General features: G+C 49.9%; 5 protein-coding genes across 5 annotated transcripts; 2 read left to right on the top strand and 3 right to left on the bottom strand.

The window, feature by feature from the left end:
• Positions 1-22: 22 nt before the first annotated feature.
• On the bottom strand, positions 23-2,836 carry ANOM_009186 (putative C6 transcription factor; the record flags this gene model as incomplete). The annotated part of the gene is made up of 7 exons (XM_015554442.1): positions 23-284; positions 347-417; positions 470-795; positions 851-1,883; positions 1,938-1,977; positions 2,029-2,561; positions 2,621-2,836. 7 exons carry the CDS (start codon positions 2,834-2,836, stop codon positions 23-25), a joined length of 2,481 nt encoding a protein of 826 aa, XP_015403077.1.
• Positions 2,837-3,437: 601 nt separating this feature from the next.
• Positions 3,438-4,485, bottom strand: ANOM_009185 (RNA-binding signal recognition particle subunit SEC65; the record flags this gene model as incomplete). Its single annotated transcript, XM_015554441.1, has 2 exons — positions 3,438-3,943; positions 4,053-4,485. 2 exons carry the CDS (start codon positions 4,483-4,485, stop codon positions 3,570-3,572), a joined length of 807 nt encoding a protein of 268 aa, XP_015403069.1. The 3' UTR covers positions 3,438-3,569.
• Positions 4,486-5,622: 1,137 nt separating this feature from the next.
• ANOM_009184 (aminotransferase, class III) lies at positions 5,623-7,180 on the top strand (the record flags this gene model as incomplete). Its single annotated transcript, XM_015554440.1, has 4 exons — positions 5,623-5,935; positions 5,987-6,333; positions 6,407-6,859; positions 6,923-7,180. 4 exons carry the CDS (start codon positions 5,623-5,625, stop codon positions 7,178-7,180), a joined length of 1,371 nt encoding a protein of 456 aa, XP_015403070.1.
• Positions 7,181-7,400: 220 nt separating this feature from the next.
• Positions 7,401-10,585, bottom strand: ysh1 (cleavage polyadenylation factor subunit YSH1; the record flags this gene model as incomplete). Its single annotated transcript, XM_015554439.1, has 5 exons — positions 10,334-10,585; positions 10,175-10,272; positions 8,718-9,855; positions 8,008-8,665; positions 7,401-7,948 (listed from the first exon to the last, which is right to left on the bottom strand). Exons 1-5 carry the CDS (start codon positions 10,484-10,486, stop codon positions 7,401-7,403), a joined length of 2,595 nt encoding a protein of 864 aa, XP_015403074.1. The 5' UTR covers positions 10,487-10,585.
• A 560-nt stretch (positions 10,586-11,145) lies between these two features.
• ANOM_009182 (uncharacterized protein) lies at positions 11,146-12,896 on the top strand (the record flags this gene model as incomplete). The annotated part of the gene is made up of 3 exons (XM_015554438.1): positions 11,146-11,962; positions 12,040-12,192; positions 12,250-12,896. The coding sequence occupies 3 exons, from the start codon at positions 11,146-11,148 to the stop codon at positions 12,894-12,896; spliced, it is 1,617 nt and encodes a 538-aa protein (XP_015403075.1).
• Positions 12,897-14,992: the final 2,096 nt, after the last annotated feature.

Below are 14,992 nucleotides of genomic sequence, written 5' to 3'. Positions count from 1 at the left end.
CATGCCTCGCGGCCGCCGTCTTTCAGTGGCCGTTGGGCTGAGATGCGTCCTCGCCGCCGACAACACCGCCATCTGGCCCGGTGAGTGAAAAGATCTTGTCGATGAATGCCCTTGACTTGGGTGCCTCGGGGCTATAAGGCCGTTCGTAAAGATCGATGAGCATGATCATAGCCGCATGCATTGGCTGGTGGTTCCCCGGCCAGCTCCATTGAAACGGTTGAAAGTCAGGGTCGGTGGCAAGGGATATGAATTTCTCCATAAAGCCGTGGCAATGGCGGAGAGCACTATTTTGGGGTCAGAACAGAACAGAATAGCCTTGTTTCCGAAACGCGTCATCTGATCATACCTATGTCTTGCCGCTGGCCAAATACGGCTCTTAGCGTTCTTCAGGAACGGTTGGTAGGCGACACAGAACGCCTTGCGATACGTTAGAAACGGTCTCTCAAAAGTTAATGTTAGGGACACTCACCTTATCAATAAAGAGCGAGAGCAGGATCCTGGCCCATTTATGAAAAGACACGAGAACAGGAGAGTGATATTGTTCCGTACAACGACCGGGGCCTTCTCCGGGAAGTTCCAAGTCGCTCGTTCTCATCTCTACCGGAGAGACCGAAAACGAAAGCGATCTGTTATCAGCGCTGGAAGACAGCTGGTAATTTTCAATTTCTGGGATTCTATCGATTATAGAATTGAGTTTGAGTTGCAGGTCGAGGAGGATTGATCGGAGCTCCTCCATATCCCTGCGCGTCACGGGTTTCGTGCCCAGTTGAATCTTCAATATCCGACGGACGGCGCCTATTATTGTCCACGTTAATACTATCGATCATAATGCAATAGAGGTGTAACTTACGGGCCATGACATATTTGCCCCTGGCTGATAAGTAATACACGTTGACCATAGATGGTCCACCGCACAAAGTTGGATCATCCGGATTGTCAGGAGACCGCATACCGGATGCCACCAGTTCCTCGTATTTTTCAGCCTCGGGTGTCCCTAGAAGTGTGTCTTTGACCTCGCTGGCATCACGGACATCCCAGTAGTTCTCATCGCTGACCAAGGGAGGTAGCCCGCTAGACATAGCAACAACGCCATCCATATGTACGATATGCCACCATATTCGCCGCCGATACTCGGCTTCATAGGGTTTAATCCCAAATTTAGCAGGATCTCGGTGCAGGCCCATCGTCTGTGCTACTCTCATGGCCAGACTAATGAACAGACTGCTGGTTAACGGCTCTTCCTCCTTTGAAAGTATCGTTTGGACCAGGAGATACGCAGCCAAACCCTGTAGCGAAGGGCTGCGCGGAAACGATATCTTCGTCAACCACCGTGTGACCTCGTCGTTGAAAGTTTTAGAAAGTGCGGATCGCGAAGATACATTGAATTCAGCCTTGATGGTCCGAATCGATATTGTAACCGACCCACCGTACCAAATAGCGTAAAGCAGCGGAATAAACGAAGGATCCGGGCAAGGATCCCCAGAATAGCTGCTGTAATCGTACCAGTCCCAGAAGGAATTGTATAGCTTCAAGATTGTTGGGGGATGAATCACTGGGCTGATAGCATGTATTCCAGACATGAATCCTTTGTACAGGATATGACTCTGTCGTTTCGTCGGCACATGATCAAGCATTTCTGGTTCGACATGCTTCTCTTTCACCGATGGGGAATCACCCGTAGGGAAAAGCACCGACTTCTGGAATTCTTCACCACATACTCGATCCCGTGAGATTCCACCAGGGCTATCAACCGCTGCCTTCCACGGACTACCTGCTGTTTTCGCTATCGTATCCGTCATGTTTTCGTCAGCAGAGCTTTCGTTAGCCGTATTGTCCTGATGCGAGCGACTCTGGTACTTGAGTAACTGATTGAGCTCATTGATCTGCGAGTGTCAGTCTATATCATATAAAGTACTAAGGTATAGCTTGTGTCATACCTCATGGGATATATAAGCCCAGTAGGTTGTCCCAACATATCTAACAATGAATCAGCTCCACCTGTACGCAAGTGAGAAACGTGTGACGTACCTCGACCGACCTCCATCCTCCAAGCTCAGATGACCCAGATTCAAGCTACCCACCGGATCCACCAAGTCAGTAGCAAGGCCAGCGGGAATCGGAAACTCATCACTCGAATCCGTACGGCGGGGGCTATCTGGACGAGACGCGCCCGCAGGCTTCACGGGCGCGCCATTCCCCAGTCGAGCTTCACCCTTCCCGGCTTCCAGATTGACATTTTGAGCCAGCAAAAGCCGTTGTTCCGCATCCAAAGGTCCGTTGGACTTGCTGAGCCGCTCAATCATCGACGTAAGTTTATCCAACCGCGCTTCAATCGCCTGCGACCCGTACTTCTGCTCGGGAGACCCAGCCTGCCTCAGATGCCCGTAAAGCGAGCCAATATCGTCTATATCCTCGTCCAGCGGTCGCGAAGACTCCCTCCGTCGCTTGATACCGTGTCCACCTTCTGTTTGGCCATGGCGCGACCCGGTGTCTTTGTGTGGCGCAGCATCGTAGATACATTCGGTTCCGTTCTTCACGCAATTTCCGCAAATAGGATGCACCTAGTGGCCGTTCAGCACATTGTGTCTCGCTATAAATCTCACCAGAGAGGGTGGCGTACCTTGTCGCATTTCACTTTGCGCCTCCGACAAGTATGACAGCTGTAGCTGGCGCGATTTCGGGTAATTTGACGAGCTCCGGCCTTTGTCGAGGACCGGGACGCAGTCGACTGGGGGGTAGATACTGGGACGGAGGTCCTATTCAGCTGGGCCTGGCCTGTCGCGCCCGGGTTCGAAAGCCCATAGCCAGGCGACGTGCTTGTTGGGCTCGTGTCCATAATCCCTTAATTGCAGTGGTGGGGTTCTTCAAGCGTCAACGGGACCGCACAGTGGATTCATCGGGAGCGGCGCAAGCGTCACGACGAGTCAGATCATAGGGGCGAAGGTGTAGAAATAGTTGAAATCAATACTGGGGCATCCCACTGTGCAATATCGACTGTTTGGTTGAAATGATGATGGCCGAGGCTGGTTTATGTCTGGGGTAAAGTCCGCGTTATCGGTGACGATCGATTTGGTTCCGATGGCCAATCAGATGAGGCTTATACGGAATTCGGCGATGGCCAGACCATGGATTATTACTAGTAGTAGTACTAGTATGCTCAAAAGCACGACCTTGAGGGATATCTAGGTTATTCCGTTTCTATGAGAGTATATTGTCTACATGGACATCCTCCGGTAGAACCCAAATAATATCGGTTATAACCTGCATGGCATGAGTCACATCTCTGGGTATATCAAACAGGTATGTATGTATCTATGGCTTAGGGTCGCAAGAGCGTTTCAGCATCTCACACTGCAACTATTTACTCTGTACCGCACTAATATCAGACAGACGGTGGTCGGCTGAAAGCGCTTCGCAATACCATTTTCGATTTCAACTTGGTATCAGAGAAGACCGTGGAAGCCCTCTATCGGTGTAAACAAACGCCTTACGCCCGTACAATGCAGCCAAAAACGTGTACACAATATGGACAGGTAGACAATCGTAATAACTCCATATGGCAGGCCACCTTAGGCCTTTCCCTTCTTCTTGTCCTTCTTTTTCTTCTCCTTCTCGCCACTGCCTCCGGACGGTTCTCCTCCTCCTCCCATCATCTCGGCCAGTCCGGCGGGCATTCCAGGGATCTGAGGCATTCCTGGCATACCCTGCATGTTCTGCATCTCGGCCATAGCATCCTTGAGCGGGTTATCGCTGACTCCACCGCCGCTGTAGGCAGGCGAGTGGATTGGAAGAATTGTGCCGATCTTCCATCCGCGGGGAGCAGGAGGGGCAGGGGGAAGCTTGTCTGGCATGGGAAGACCACTGATTCTCAGCCGGTAAGGGGATTTGTCGGTTGTTGGGTGAGCTTTAAGATACTGGGCCACGAGGATGTAAAGATGGTGTTCTGAAGACAAGTTAGCAACATATCCTAGGCTAGCATCGGGACGTTCCCCAATCCAGGCTTATAGCATAATAGAAGGAAGCCAAGGAGGAGAACGAAGAGAAAAACATACTATTCTTAATCTTTGGGTTTGCCAATGTCCCATCCTCGTCCTTCACCAGCACGCGCACTCGGCCTGGGTTCGCCCAATCCTTCGGGTGGAGTTTTTCCGGCTCGAATCCAACTTGCAATCCCAGCATCTGCGCAGCATCGACAATGTCTCGAGCTAATGGGTTCTCCACCGCCAGCTCTGCGCCGACCTTGCGGCCCTCTGCGCGGCTTCGCGATTTGTCGAAGTACACGGGATACAGGCACTGGTAGTGTTTCGGGATTTCGCGACGCGGTTCAGGGGCTGGCCTCATTGGTATCGACGAGGAGCCCTGGGGAGAGATACCTGCGGCGGAGAGGAGGGATTCATTGGCGAAGTTGGAGGGCGTGGAGTCGGAGGGGAAAACCTCATCTGGATCGGAGTCGTACACCTCCTCTACCTGTGCGTGTCGCGACATGGCGATTTCAATCGATGGAGAGTATACGGGAGCGAAGGGTTAAGGGGACAAACGGATTGAATTTGGCGAGTAGAGGGGAGGGTTGGGGTAACTGTTAGCCTATGTTGGCCTTTCTGTGCGGAATGGAGTTTTAGTGGCTCCAGTGCGGAGCGGAGAGTTTCCACCGCCCACACCCGCGATAAGAGCTGGTCAGGTACAGCACCTGACTTTTGGTGGGTGGTTCTTGCGTGAAACATAGTGAAAGGTATTTTATAATGAGGTTTACTTGTTGAGTGTTTTCTTATTCAAATCTTCTCTATTGATGAGCACTACATATAGTGCGGTATCAATCCACTACTATTCTTGCAATAGTCAAGCTACAGAAAATATATATTGCCGAGGATACAACATGATTCACGGACTCGCAGATAATTTGAGTAAATTGTATTTTACGATGTCAAAGTTAAAAGTACATTCAATTTTGTTGACAAGGTGAGTGATTGCCGACGTGTTAACAACTTCTGACTCTTAACAGAGGAAAAGGAGAATGAAAGTATATAGTAGTGAACTCGAAGCGTAAAGACACTGAGAAGTCTACCCACAACGAATATTTGAGATATACTATGGCGCATTAACGTCAGTCTAGAATAAAATTCTAGCCATATAGTCTGCTACTTATTCGCCAGTCAGATCAAATGAGGCTTGCCTTAAGTAGAGCTAGCCTCATTCATCATGTGTACGCCCATTCCCTCAATCAGTTGAACAGACTCAATGCTGAGAGACTCGTTTTACCAATCTGGGAAACATACGCAATCAGCAGTGAGTCACAGCAATTGCCAAATTGCAACGATATCATGCGAGTATCTACATCGAGTAGCACCGAACAGTCGGGCCGTCGGTAGGTGCGGCCAACCATCCGCTCGGGATCTCCATCGGCATGCGACACCCCCGCCCTACCCCACAAATCATCAAGTTCAAGATAAGGCCTGAAGGCCAGAGTCCTGATATAAAGACTAATGTATTCCTCCGTATGAATGAAAGCTAGATTTTACTTCGCATTCTTACATTTTCTAATCGTCAACCCTGATTGTTCTCGGTACTTGACCAATTGCCTTTGTTGAAATTACCAGCCATAGTCATCAACCAGTAGATTCAGTCATGGCTGAAGGAATAAAGACTAGCGCCGTCCTTCACCGCGATACCCGCTTCCACCCCAAGAAAGCAATTGATGGCAAAGGCTGCTACCTCTTCCTCGAAGATGGCACCAAGTTCCTCGACTCGACCGGTGGCGCAGCCGTATCCTGCCTTGGCCACGGTCACGAAAAGGTCAGGCAAGCCATCATCGATCAAACCAACAAGATATCATATTGCCACACGGCGTTCTTCAGTACCGAAGTGACCGAAGAGCTGGCTCAATTCCTGGTCGATTCAACAGGCGGCAAGCTGTCGAAGGTGTATATGGTTAGTTCCGGTATGGTATACGCCCCAATCCACAGATATAGAACTAACACACCTCGACTAGGCTCCGAGGCAGTTGAAGCGGCATTGAAATTAGCTCGACAGTACTTCCTCGAGCTCCCCACACCCCAGCCTCAACGCACCCGGTTCATTGCCAGGAAGCCCTCTTATCATGGGATCACCTTGGGCGCACTAGGGGTGGGAGGACACGTCCTTCGACGACAACCCTTTGAGCCATTGCTCCCCCCAAACACCTCCCATGTGTCCCCTTGCTACTCTTACCGGGGCAAGAAAAATGGCGAAACAGATGCGGACTACGTTGCTCGACTTGCTGCAGAGTTAGACGCCGAATTTCAACGTGTTGGGCCGGAGAACGTCTGTGCTTTTGTGGCGGAGCCGGTTGTCGGAGCTGTGAGTATCATATCCCTACTCTGGACTTTTACCCTTCCATAAAGCAGGAGACCTAATACTTGGATTCCCACAGGCATTGGGCGCCGTCCCCGCCGTCCCCGGCTACTTCAAAGCCATGAAAGCCGTGTGCGAAAAATACGGGGCGCTTCTCATCCTCGACGAAGTAATGAGTGGGATGGGTCGCTGTGGGACACTACATGCATGGGAGCAAGAAGGCGTAGTTCCTGACCTACAGACTATCGGTAAAGGTCTTGGAGGTGGATATGCTCCCGTATCTGGTCTTCTGATCGGAGAGAAGATCGTGCAGACATTGGATAAAGGCACAGGCGTTTTCCGGCACGGACAGACATACCAAGGCCACCCTATGTCATGTGCTGCTGCTCTAGCTGTGCAGAAGGTCATCCAAGAAGAGAACTTACTAGAGAATGTGCAGGATATGGGAGTTTACTTGGAAAGGCAGCTTAAAGCTCGGCTGGGAGATCACCCATATGTGGGGGATATTCGTGGGAAGGGGCTATTTTGGGGGGTAAGTTTTCTAAGATACCTTGGGATCTTTCTATTCAGGAAGACTAACGAATGGGCGTCATAGATTGAGTTCGTTAAGGACAAATTCACTAAAGAGCCCTTTAGCCCCGAGCTGGGGGTAGCCGCTCATATCCAGGAAACTGGGTTGGACCCGACATACGGAATCTCGTTGTATGCGGCTACAGGGTGTGTGGATGGAACGCAGGGAGACCATGTCCTCCTCGCACCGCCGTATAATGTGACGAAGGATGAGATTGATCTTATTGTGGAAACTACTGCTAGAGTCCTGGATCAAGTTTTCACTAAGGTGGTTAAGGTCTGAGCGACTGTCATGGTTATTCAAGGAGTCAAGCACTGTAGCGAGATCAATAAACGTATACAACGATGGATCTGGTAGTATGAGCTGGTGCCGATTTAGAGTATATGTGATGAAAGTACAACGCGTACTCAGTCAACCCAACCCAAACACTCAGCTGGGTATTCACTTTATTGAGCCGTGGAACAACCGAGAAATCTATAATACACAACATATAATGGTCACATTAGGCAGTCGCATCAATCTCAGCCCCATTGGAAGCAAGCATTTCTTTCAGCTTCTCCTTGGTTTCTCCATTTGTTACAGTAGCAGACGGAGGGCCCTCAGCCCACATGCTAGCAACTGTTTCCACCGCACGTTCAATGACGACTCGAACCCTGTCTCTCATCACCGCATTGGTACACTCAACCTCAAGATCCTCAAGCCATACCCGCGCAACGTTCTTGTCGACTCTGATCTCAATTCCGGGAACCGGGATTCCCAGAGCGTGAAGTCGCGCAAGCTCAGCGGCTTCCAGTTCAGCTAAACTTTCGTCGTCTTCCTCTTCTTCTTTAGGAGTCTGCTCCGTAGCAGTTTCGTTATTCGCTGCCCCCTTGGTAAGTTGAGTAGCGGGTAGTCGTGGACGCTCAATGGGTGATATGTCCGATCCGAACTGTGCTTCAAGCATCATGAGAAGGCGTGCGAAACGTTCTTCAGCGCCGAGCTGTGAATGAGGGTTAGGGAGTTCAAGGGTGTCGTGATGGTGGTGGTGATGGTGCTTTTGCTTGGCGGACTCTGTAAGATGGTGTCAGTAAGTAAAAGTGGTTACCTATACGGTGTGGAAGGTGACATACGCTTCACAGACGCAGGGCTGCTTTCAACGGTGAGCAGAACTGCCATGACGGCATCGGCAACCCCATCGTTCATCATATTTCCCTCCCACTCAAGCTCGACCTCGCGTGTACGAGGGAAATAGCGAATGACGACACAACCCATGACAAGATAGGCCTGTTCATTTTCAAGAGGAATTTCTTCGTCGGCAGCTTCCTCTTTCAGTTTGGATTCTTCTTTGGAACCCTTCTCGCTCTCCACAAGCTCCTCCTTGACATCGGTCTTCGGGCCAATCTCCTCGATAGCACCGAAAGTACCCTCAAGTGCCCATTTGATCAGGTCCATACTCGCTGAGCTGAGGGTTATATGTTGCTTGCAAGTGATAGTTGTCGTAGTTAGACCAGCATATTCGCGCAGATCGTCGGGTGCCATCAAGGATAAGTTGAATCCGTTTTGAACGAGAACACCGGCCATGAGGTGGCCGTCGTCTTGCTCCGAAGGAGGCGCAATTTGGGCTAGTTTCCCGACGACTTTCGCGATTTTGTCCTTCTTGAAGGGGATGCGGACTTCTTCACAATTTGCCGGCGTATATACCTTGACCTTGACGGTCTTCTCAGCATTCAGACTGAGAAGCTTGGATTTCAGTCGCATCATCTGATGTTTTTCGCCGTGAACAAGGATCTGGGATACGGTCAGGGATCTGGTATAAGGGTATCATGGACGAGGAACATACCACAACAGGAGCAGAAACTTCTTCGATGAAGTTGCGATTTTCAACGCCATCAACATGAGCTGCAAAACTGATTTCGTCCACAGTGCATCGCCTTGGAATCATAACTTTCTGGTCTTCATCATTGCCGCCCCTTCTTGCCAGCCCACTTGCTGCTCTTGACATAACGGCTGGAATTTGCTCGGGTTCATTAAGTAGCTGCTTGGCCATTGTACCCTCAACACTGTAGCCGGTCATAACAACACCGTTGCGTTCATTTGGGGCCCAGCGCTCAAGAAGTTCCCTGCTTGTACCAGTCTGTAGCATACCCGGGGAAGCTAGCATCACACAGCCCCCTACATCGTCGAAACGCTCCAGGCTTCGCAAACTCCTAACGAATCTAAAGTCCCAGGGCCCAGCGCTGACGCTCTTGTCACCGCTAGCTTCCGCTTCCGCCATACGCTGTCGAAAGAGTCGTTTGATATTGTCATTCATTGCGCCAATATATGTCTGATAGACAACCATGCATCTTCGGGCTGTATTTCCAATGTAGTAAATAGGCACTTTCTGCAGTTCAGGGTGTGTCTCCCAGTACTCATCAAGAATAAGGAGTAACTCTTGGGCACGGCCAAGAGCAAAGACAGGCATCAAGACCCTACCACCGCGATTCAAGACCCCGGTGATCGACTTCATAAGTGCAGCTTCCCGTTCCAAACGAGGAGGGTTGGATGAGATTCCAAATGTCGACTCTGTAATAAGGACATCAATTTTTATTCCTTTTGGCACTTCAGCCGGAATTAAGTGTCGGTCTTCTTCACGCGAGTAATCGCCAGTAAAGAGAATATTCAAGCCAGCGATTGAAATCAAGAACATAGCGGCACCAAGGACATGGCCGGCAGGGAAAGGGGTGATGCGGATGCTGTTGATTGTGTGTGTTGTATTGAAATCAATGGTTTCAATCAGAGGAAGGGTAGACAGATGGTCATGTTCGGTATAAAGAGTGGTGCGTTGATCTGACGACGACGCAGTGTTGCTGACCCGTACATTGTCCTGAATGAGCCATTTGTAGATAGCCTTAGTCGCATGCGTCATAAAGACGCGACCTTTGAAGTTCGTCTTGCTGAGGACATAAGGGAGAGCGGAAGAATGGTCAACGTGAAAACTAAGTAGGAATCTATCAGCCACCTGCTTGACCTAGGGTATCCAGAAGAGACTAAGGACACCGGATCAAGAACGCCAAAGCGATGCACAGATACAGAGATACATTCGGAGCACAGGATAAATAGCTAGTATATATTGTATTGTGTTTCTCGTATACATGGGAGGAAATAAGCTCTGCATCGAGGAGAACCCGACTTCCACTGATGACAGATTTATCCAGATTCAAGCTCCCGAGGGCCGAAGGAACCATATGGCAAGCGGGAATGGCTATGGACCACGGTGGACTTCGCAAATACAAAGGAGAGGAGTAAATTACATACTGGCTAATCAAAAGGATATCCACTGTGCTCAAGTCGAATTCGTCGAAGAACGGAAGAGCAGAGAAACCCTCTTTCGCAGGATGCATACCGGCGTCAAGCTGTCAGGAAGGGATCAGTCAGCTTTAATTACCCATGAAAGAAGTCCATGTAACTACACACCATCACTGTTTTCCCCTTATATTGAATAATGTGACATGACCGGCCAACCTCATTTCCTCCGCCTAGACAGTAGAACCCCAGCTCGTCTGACGGGTCGACAGGCTCATCGTCGGCCGAGGCATTCAAAGCCGATGCCTTCCGTTTTGTCGCCATGATGTACTGTGTTTAGCAAGTTCTCTGAGAACAATTCATCTATACTGTCCGTCACAGTGACCCTTCCGAGGACCAAGCGCAATGTTAGCGCAAAGACAGACTAAGGAGACTATCCCTCTTCTGTAACACTTAAAATGTTGGGAGTAGATCAGCCATGGCAGGCGTGTATTATGATAGAGCAAGGACCTATGATCCGAGTGGCCGCGGTGAATGAGAATTCCCCGACTGATGCCTTGCGCAAGTCTGCCAATCCGTGTTGATCTCAAAAGAGCATCAATGGGAGTAACAGTTGGAACTCAAAGAAACGCGCTTCCGCCGCCCGACTTACCTAATTAACACGTGACTCAATGGGATCCGCAAATCTTGTCAAGGAAAAGCTCCCTTTCCATCTGCGAACAACACGGTTAGACCCGGTCTATTCACCACGCGCACGCATCTATTCTTCAGTGAGGGTACATCTGTTAGACTTACTTGACGACTCTATGTTGGACGCTATTTCCTGAGATGGTTACAGTTGGTGGCGGCGGCGGTTCGAGCAATCCGCTCAGTTTCGACTTTCGCGCGGGTGTTTGGCCTTGACATCTCGATAGACGTGACCGAATCTACAAAAGATATTCTGTACGAATTTACCACTTAAAAATAAAACAACACAAGTCATCATGGCGCAAACACAGCCGCAGCAGTTCTCCCAGTCTTTCTCCCCTCCGGGGTCCTCTCCCTCTCCGGGAGCAGCTTCCCCGGTGAATGGTGGCGTCCCTCCACAGGTCAAACGGCAACACCTCTCACCTCTCCCGCAATCACCTTACGCTTCACCGAGCTTTGGAACGTTACAACTACCTCAAAACCAACCGATGCCTGTAAATGGCGCGAATTTGAACGGCGCGGGTCAACAAACACCACAAACACCCGCTCCCCCACCTGCAGGCACAATGGGACCACCTTCCCGACCGGTAGAGAAAGCGACAGATGCCGCAGAGCTCACAGATGTCCTGGCTTCGTCTGGTATCGATGTTAGAGAGGAAGAAGCGTTTCTTACCAGCAGTTACTCAGCTCCGGGGACCCAGGCACAGCAGCCTCCAAGACCTCAACAACCTCTCCCACAACAACAGCCACAACCTCCGCTGAATACATCCTTTACATCACAAGCTTCCACAATATCAACACAGCCTAGCTTCACAGAACCCTCACCATACAAACCGCCAGCAACTCAGGAGTCATTCTATTCTGAGCCACCAGCACCAGCCCCTGCCCCGTTCAAAGATCCCAACGAACCAACGCGAGAGGATACCGAAGCAGCTAGACGTGCCCAGTACCACCTACAAGAGCCATTCTTACTGACGAAAGTTTTGGAGCAAAAACTGCAACGACGTGGCTTTGAGCTTGGGGTTCGTATACCAGCTGAAGGCTTATTTCATCCGGTACCAGGCCGTCCGCAACCCATCGAAGTTACCGGGCCCGACGGATCATCTGTTGTACGTACGGGCCAGACCATTTTGAATCAAGAAGGGGCGCCTTGGTGGACATCCTGAACTTGATGTCAATTTCTTGCGAAGAGCGACTGCGGGGCGTTATTGACTACTCTTCTACACTTGCACGAAGCCGACGCGCCCACTCACATGGAGTTGTCCCTATTGAATACAAGGACATGGCTGTTTCGGCTGGTGTGCCTAACGGGGCCGGGGCAGGTGACAAAACACCACTCAAACGTGTGTTGAACTCTTGGCAGATGGTTCTTTGCTTTGACGTTGGCTAACAAAACATAGGACCTCATTCGGCGACCGAGCAGCCTACAGCTAAATCACTAGCTGAAAAATATCGTGCGCTAATGGAAAGGGACAACTCTAGTGAAGAAAGCCGAGCCGCCAAACGCGCCAAGCGCAGTGCGAATGCTATCCTAGGCGAAGGCGGACCGGTGAGGGCCGAATCCGTAGATATACCTGGCTCCGGTGCCTCCACGCCGATCCCAGAAAAAGCCCCGAGTATCGATAAAAAGGGAATATCTAAGAAGGAGGCTAGGAAGCTCATGGACGCGAAGGCAAGCGAGGCCCAGCAACACCAGCAGTCTGTGGAAACCGCACGACTCGCCACCAATAGTATGCTCTCGGGCCGTATGTTTGGAACCAAAAAGTCCTACTCGTGGTTGAATCGGGGGGCGCCAGCCACCAGCAGTGGCTTTTCTACACCATCACGTGTCAGTACCGCGACTCCAAGCGGGACTAGTTCTGAGAAACCTGGCCGTGAACCAGCCGTCGTGCCCGCGAAACGACTGGGAATGTGGCGGGAGGACAAAGACAAGGGCTCGGGGGTTCAGGTCCGCGACATCTTATTCATGCTCGAACTGGATGGCAGAGGTTCCCGGCACGTACAGAAAGCGTATTCGAAGGATCTGAAGGAAGACCGAATAGACTGAACGAGCCTTCCTCCTGTCCGATATGAAATGAACCGTTGATGCGAGTTTCGTTGCATTCTCGACTTAGCATTTGATCTTTCTTGTTCTTTCGAGGTCCGCACAGTTACTGCGCAGGACCGTGGTCTCTGGCGTTGCGGTCGGTATATTCTCCTTTTGTTCGACACCTCCGCCTCCGGGTGTCTCACGCTTGTTCGTGTCGTTTTCTCCGCGTGCATTTTTTCGTCGAGGCCGGAGTGGAGTCACTGCATATGTGTGCCGTTTCGTTTTTATGGCCTTCTACTACTACGACTACTATTATTGTCACGAGTACTCGATTTAATTGGGGTGGGGTCTTTTTTCTTTTTCTTTCTTTTTTTTTTTTTGCAGAGGCCACTGCAGGATACAATCACCTTGCTTCTTATACCCTTTGTGACGGTAAGGGGAAAAAATTTATAAAAATCAGATAACTTGATGAATGTAAACTTTGTCTGATTTTTTCCAACCCGACCGGCCGGTGATTGTAGAGGACAATACTTGCGTATACATACTCAGGTCACGTTCCATAGTTCCATTCCAACTCGGTCTACTCCGTACGCTGAACTGTTGTACTGGGGTTCAGGCCGTGGGCTTATTGCGGGAACCTCTAGGCACCAGACACGCAAGCAGAAGATCTCATGCGGAGATCGCATCGTCATCACATTAGCACCCACATTGCCTTTCACGGCCACGGGAAACACCTCAATTAACCTTACAAGAACAGATATTGAGCGATCCGCAAAGACTTTTCTTCGGTTCAACCTTGTCGGAGTGACAGTACCAGACTCGAAGTGTCAAAATGGCTGAAATTGAGGGAGAGTCGATGAACCAAATGACATCAGTTCGCAGCGAGCCAAGGGAACCTGACCAAAAAAAAGCGGAGGGGCTCCATCCAATCCCGTCCAATCAATCGTTCCAACGGCGCCACACCAGGATGGGACTAGCGTTGTATGTATGTATGTTCTGTATGTATGTACTAAATGTGTGTAAGTGCCGGGAAAAAAGAGAAGGAAGTTTACCTAGGTAGTGAGTTTCTCCTCCTAGTAGTAGTAGGAGTAGTAGTAGTATGTTATGTATGTACCTACTAGCACGTTAGGGGATTTAATTTTACTTCTGCCAGGTATTTCCTGAGGTGAAACTATGTTTCAGACTTTCAGTACAAGAGATTTTGCTTCCTTGACAAGTGGTTGCTCCGGTCGACTGGAAACGCCTCCTACTACACCCAGGACTTCTCACACCGTCGCCACACCATGGCCAACCAATTTCAGATCGACATTGCATCTGAGCGAAGAAAAAGGGGAAACCAAAAACTCTTCGTACTTCCCCTGATTCTGATATCTATTGGCATTTGAAAGAATTTGATTTGTTTTAAATTATTTCAAGAATGTTTCTGCATCCGGGGAGGAAATAGAAATTCCAAAAAAGAAAAATTTAGAAAATGCAAATGAGGAGTCGGACTATACGAAGTGGGAGTGGATGGGACGATTAAGGCTAGACTCCCGGCGCTATTCCGCTATTCATCACTGGGTTGCCCCGGGCGCTGCACTTTGATGAGCCTTGCGATCTGCGAAGTGACCTCCATGGCTGTGTGTGGGTGTGTGCGATGGGTAAATGTCGGCTGGTGAGTCGTTTCCATGGGGCTTCTTTTAGGGGCGATATCTATATAACTACTAGTACTCTTGGTACCGAGTATGTCTGTCCTGTATAGATCGTGTATAAAGGTAGGGAGTACTTTAGTAGTATAACCGAACAGGCCAGCAACCCTAAGAGACACGAAGAGATCGCGTCTTGCACGATCTGAATCTACTTCACGATGGGAATAGATTAATTAATTAGATTAATTCCCTTAAGATTGAATGGCGGTCCACCCCAGAAGGAGGAGTTGCAAAGCTGCTGGTGCGTGTCATAACCGAGCACCAATGCCTCCTCAACCTGTACGAGTTGCCCATTAATTAATGCAGTTGGCATTTGCCAAAACATTCTCGTCGTCCGTGTGTCGTGGTTTCGGCGGATTTTCCTCAATGCGATCAATATCGGTCTTTTGATATTTTTACCAGAATCTCTCCTCTTCTTCTATATAG

Source organism: Aspergillus nomiae, assembly GCF_001204775.2.
Source record: "Aspergillus nomiae NRRL 13137 chromosome Unknown contig00372, whole genome shotgun sequence".
Taxonomy (NCBI): domain Eukaryota; kingdom Fungi; phylum Ascomycota; class Eurotiomycetes; order Eurotiales; family Aspergillaceae; genus Aspergillus; species Aspergillus nomiae.
The sequence above is the reverse complement of the archived record's forward strand: the minus strand, read 5'-3'. Positions and strand labels throughout refer to the sequence as shown.